Genomic DNA, 5,805 nt, shown 5'->3' on the forward strand with positions numbered 1-5,805 from the left:
TAGCGTAATGCATTAGTATTTTTTGCATGAAACATTTGCGAGCTAAATTCTACTTTAAAATTCATGAGTTCATATAATGTAATTCTATTGAGTTGAATATTTAAATAATAAGTTATTACCTTAAAGTAGACTAAATAGAAATTTAGTTAAAATTCAAATATTTAATATAATCATCTTTATTGGTAGCCTTCCTTTTTTTTTTTTGGTAAATTAAACCTCATATAAAAGAATTTTAAATTTTCTCAATAAATATATTAAATTGAAATAAATAAAATTTCATAATAAGTTGAAATGCGTTCTAAATGATTTCAACAATCTCGTCATAGGTTACTACTCATGGTCAGTAATGACCTATGACATCAAATCTTAGTGGTTCATGGGTCCTTTTCAATTAAATTATGTCGATACATATTCCATGCTTGAAACATTCTTTAGTCCGAACATCATATTTTAGTCAGAACTGTTGTTGCATGAGCTTTAACTTGCGACGAAGAACCACTTGCAAGACGCAATTAAAATTTGAAACCGCTGACATAATGAGTTATACAAGAAGTGCATTATATAATTACTTGAAACAAAATATATTCTAATCAATTTGAAATCATTCAGTGACTCCCATGATTAATCAAGGTCAAACATAAACAACACATACAAGAGCTTCATTAGCTATCACATTTTTTTCTGGCTATCTAATTATGAGAAAAACATAAAATAATATAAAATAAATGATAAAATATTTTCATGCATCGGGAATGGGAGGCTGAAACAGGTATAATACATATATATCTATATATATATATATATTACCCCTTTAATTCAGTTCCGTACCAAGTTAAATTTTTTTAGAATTTAATTTCAAGACAAAATAAATATATTTTTTATATATCTCCTCTCTTTTTATCATTATACTTAAACATGAATGTTTAAGTATTATCAATGTACAATAAGGAGGAGTATAACTAGCTAAATTAAATAAAAAATGAATTTTTAAACTCCAGTTAAACTACATAGTTATTTTTTTCTTATTTCAGTTCTATCATATAAATATTAGTGCGATGAAAAACTTGTACGTAAGTTGTAATCCACTGCATTATAAATTTTGTTTAAATAAAAATATAAACATGTTTGTAAATATTTCATATATTATAATATTTCCATCTTCATTACATATATTGGTATGTAAATACCGATCCTTTTCTAGTAAAAAACTGAAGAGAATTCAAAATTATATGTATATATATATACACACACACACTCAAAATAACTTCAATCCTAGTAATCACTTCAAAGAAGACCTCGAATTTTAAAATTCATTAGTTTATTTTATCTTATTACATACACTATTATTTGTGAGTATGAATGCCGTGCAGCCTGCATAATTTAATTTTGAGTCTCATGGCCATTCTAGTTAGTTAAATATTTAAATAATAAGTTATTAATTTTAAATAGATTAAAAATAAATTAAGTAGTTAAAAATTAAATATTTAATATCAGCGTCTCTATTAGGGAACTTATGTAACTAAATAATTTTTTTGGATAGTTAACTGGTTTTTAAATTTCATCGCTAAATAAATTAAATAGTAATTTAACTGGCTTTTAAATTTCATCGCTAAATAAATTAAATAGTAATAAATGAAAATGGATATAATCTCATAAAAATTTGAAATGTACTCATAATGATTTCGAGAATCTCATCATGGTCAGCAATGATCAAAGACACTAAATTTTAGTGGTTCTTGTGTCATATTCAATTAAACTAAATTATATAATTTTGTATATTAAATAAATTAATAATAAAATTCAGAACTTCTAAAAAGTATAAGATTCAAATTCAATTAAAAAATTACCAAATGTAGCCCACAAAATTGAAAGAGAAATCCAATAGAAAATTAGATTCAAATTAGTTTAAATTATACAATAATATCTAGATTTAAAAAAATTAAATAAGTTAAACTATTCATAGAACGTTTATGTTAACTTGAAATGAGCTAAATTTTTTATGAGAAATTTAGCATGAACGTTTGTACTTTTTGTACGTATTGTTAATTTTGAGCAAAGTAGCACTATTTAAGTTTTTTGTTTGATAAAATTTTCAAGAATATCTCCATTATTTGAAGTTTATTTCATGGAAGTTCCTCATCTCAGTAAAAAAAAATCATGTTGCTGAACATTGTGTATGAAACAAGTCATGGTTTGATTTGAAATAATAATATATTATTTTGTCATATTTTAGTTGTATATACTGTGATTTGAGACAAGAAAAAAATTTCTAACCCACATAATTCAAACATATTGCTCTTGTGAAAAGGTGTTGGAGGCAACATCAGTTATCTCAGCCACATGCCATCAGTTATAAACAACTATTGTTGTTTGCTGCTTTGTCGCCCCCTTTCGTCAGCCACCAAATTTCGCTTGTAAGCTTCCTTGATTAAAAGTTGAAACACTCCATTTACAAAATTATGCCGATGACTATTTCATGCTTGATTAGTCTAAAAAATCATAATTTCGCCAGAGTTATTGTTGCATGAGCTTTAACTTGTGACTAGAAACCCATGCAAGCCATATTTAAAATTTGAAACTAATGACATAATGAGTTATCCAAGAAGTGGAGCATATAGCTACTTAAAACAAAATAAAGTTTAATCGATTTGAAATCATTTAGTGACTCTAATGGCTAATCATTGTTGACCTCATTTTTAAATGTGGTCTATTTTATACTTCTCTCTAGCACCTAGGATCTAGCCTTAGGCTTCCTTAATGGCTCTCTTAGAAGACAAGTGAAGAAACCAACGCTAAAATAGAATTTCAAACATTTCTTTACATTTTATGGTTTTGATATGCTTGACTTTAAACCCTCCTCTGGTTGAGTTCAACAAAAGCAAGTCATTGAATTTTTTAATTTTAGATATTAATGTATAATTTAAACAAATTTGAATTTAATTTTATTAGGGATTTCTTTTCCATTAGGATTTAGTTGGCAAAATTTGAAAAATTGTTTTCTTTAATTTGAATTATTATTCATTTTACAATTTTTTAATTTTATTATTAATTTATGTAATTTATAAAAGTGGATTATTTTAATTTAATTGAAAGTGATCGATGAACCACTAAAATTTTTTGGTGTCATAAGTCATTACTGCACAAGTCATTACTGATAATGAGATTATATTATATTCATTAGTGATAAAATTTGGTGTCAAAATCATTAAGGGTGCAATTCAATTTATCATGAGATTATATTTATTTTTATTTTTTATAATTTAATATACTTACTTTTTATGATTTAATATACTTATTAAGCAAATCTAAAATGCATTTAAATGATGCTTAATTTACCCAAAAAAAAAATTATCTAAGACCCTAAATAATCTAATTTTCACAAAAAAAAGAAGGCTGCCAATAAAGATGATTATAATAAATATTTGAATTTTAATAAATTTCTATTTAATCTATTTTATGTTAATAACTTATTTTTTAAATATTCAACTCAATAGAATTACATTATATAAACTCATGAATTCTAAAGTAGAATTGAGCTCGCAAATGTTTCATGCAAAAATAATGTCATTTTAGCTTTATACGAATATCCTCTTAAAATTCTTCCCTCTTAATGAGAAGTATACCGAATAAAATAATGTGGATTTTTTTAAATACCAAATAAAACAAGAAAAAAGCTATTAATCAAATTCTTCTCAATAATAGTTCGCATTCCTTTTCAAGTGCATAATGCGTTAGATATTGTGCGATGAATATGCAAATCTTTATTGTTTGCATGATTTAAAGAAATAAAATTTTGAACTTCTTGCTAAAATTTTGGGTTGAAAGGGCCAAGCAGTTCTAAAATATATCCTAAAAAAGCGGAGAGTTAAACCCTTAAAAAATACGTCTTTTTGCCACGACATCAAGTTTGGAGGCTTGCTATGATCCCAAAGAAAATACTAAACTTCTCACTAACTTTTTTTCATCTAAACCTTAAATCTCTCCTTCTATCTCTCTCTAAGATACTTCCTATAAATCAATCATGGGAGTTGCCATCTTAACCACCAAAGAGAGAAAATTTTTGAAGAAAAAAAATTCTAACCGAGAAGAAAAGCAAAAGGGATTAGTTGTTTATTCTCCACAATGAATCACACGACTCTTGAGCTCCAATCATTCAAACTTCATCTTACCATCCCCCTGAATCGACGATTCCGTCTCCCACAAAGAATGACATTAGTATACCTTCCTAGAATTAATGAAACTCCATTGACCGTTAATGGCGCCAACATCCCTGCTAATAAGGAGGCTCTGATCGAACTTTGTCGCGTTCGATCAATAACATATCTCAGAAAAGCAAAAAGGAAGCCAGACTTTGCACATACATTCCTTGTCCTAAATGCTATATATAAATATTATAATGAGAATTAAGATACGGGAAATGTGCTTATGCTCCTGGTCCTCGCCACATGGTTTAACACTCAAGTACCTCGGAACTCATGTCTGTATTTTATTTTTGCTACAACCTCAGTCCTAGGACTCTAAAAAATACATAATAAAGCCAAAACCAGACTTGAACTACAAGGAAATCAAGTTAGTTTAAAAGCTATCTACATGCAACATGGTGATCTACGCCCGGTGGGAGGAGAGCTTAACAATACTTACAGAAAGGTGTTAGCATAAATCATTATAGCTCCTGCCTATTGGACATGACTTCTTGTGATAAAATTGCCCCTAAGAAGACATGGCCAAATCAAACCCCACAACATGGTGGGAGAGGAAGAAGGAGCAGCCATCATATTTTATTTTGAGAATATGTATGTATGTATGTATGTATGTATGTATAGTCACGGGAGTTGCCGTCTTAACCACCAAAGAGAGAATATTTTGGAGAAAAAAAATTCTAACGGAGAAGGAAAGCAAAAGGGATTAGTTGTTTATTCTCCATAATGGATCACACGACTCTTGAGCTCCAATCATTTAAACTTTATCTTACCATCCCCCTGAATCGACGATTCCGTCTCCCACAAAGAATGACATTAGTATACCTTCCTAGAATTAATGAAACTCCATTGACCGTTAATGGCGCCAACATCCCTGCTAATAAGGAGGCTCTGATCGAACTTTGTCGCGTTCGATCAATAAATATCACTCATGAATCAGATGTCGTGTTTGCAAGTTCAGATCAAGTCTGTATTGGCAATGGGATTCGTTTTGAGGTTTGGATCGATGGAAAAAAAGCTCTACAAGGGATTTTCCGACGAGGTGCAAAATGGGAGATGGGCTGTGATGAAGTCAACCTGCCGAAATGGGCAGAGATAAGCGTGGTGACAAAGCAAGGGCTTTTGATGCGAGAGCTGATGAAGCTAAAGAGAAAAAGATTTCATTCTTCGTTGTTGGTAATAAATGAGGAAGATGAGATTGAGCCAGAAACTAAGAAAAATGAGATGGGAGGATTTGATGGTTCCGATCAAGTGAAGGAAAAGAGGAAGGAAGATGGAGATGGAACGGCGAGAATAAATATTAGTTGGGCATTAAATGTGGGAGTTTGGGTAGCATGCATAGGAGTTGGGCTTTTTGTTTCGAGATCTTGTTTGAAGAGATTTGTAGGCATGAAATAATTTTGAGAATATGTATGTATGTATGTATGTGTGTATGTATGTATGTATGTATGTATGTATGTATGTATGTATGTATGTATGTATATATGTATGTATGTATGTATGTATGTATGTATGTATGTATGTATGTATGTATGTATGTATGTATATACACACACACACACACACACACACACACACACACACACACACACACACACATACATAT

The 5,805-nt window shown here is 29.3% G+C and overlaps 1 protein-coding gene across 1 annotated transcript in view; it reads left to right on the forward strand.

Annotated features, from left to right (window-relative positions):
* Nucleotides 1–5,009: 5,009 nt before the first annotated feature.
* The window catches only part of LOC110033330, a 5,880-nt gene continuing 5,084 nt past the window's right edge, over nucleotides 5,010–5,805 (forward strand). The window contains exon 1 of the mRNA XM_020737261.1: nucleotides 5,010–5,528. Within this exon, the coding sequence (XP_020592920.1) occupies nucleotides 5,010–5,528 (519 nt within the window). The remainder of the gene's footprint in view (nucleotides 5,529–5,805) is intronic.

The sequence above is a fragment of the Phalaenopsis equestris genome, unplaced genomic scaffold (assembly GCF_001263595.1).
Source record: "Phalaenopsis equestris unplaced genomic scaffold, ASM126359v1 Scaffold001141, whole genome shotgun sequence".
Classification (NCBI taxonomy): domain Eukaryota; kingdom Viridiplantae; phylum Streptophyta; class Magnoliopsida; order Asparagales; family Orchidaceae; genus Phalaenopsis; species Phalaenopsis equestris.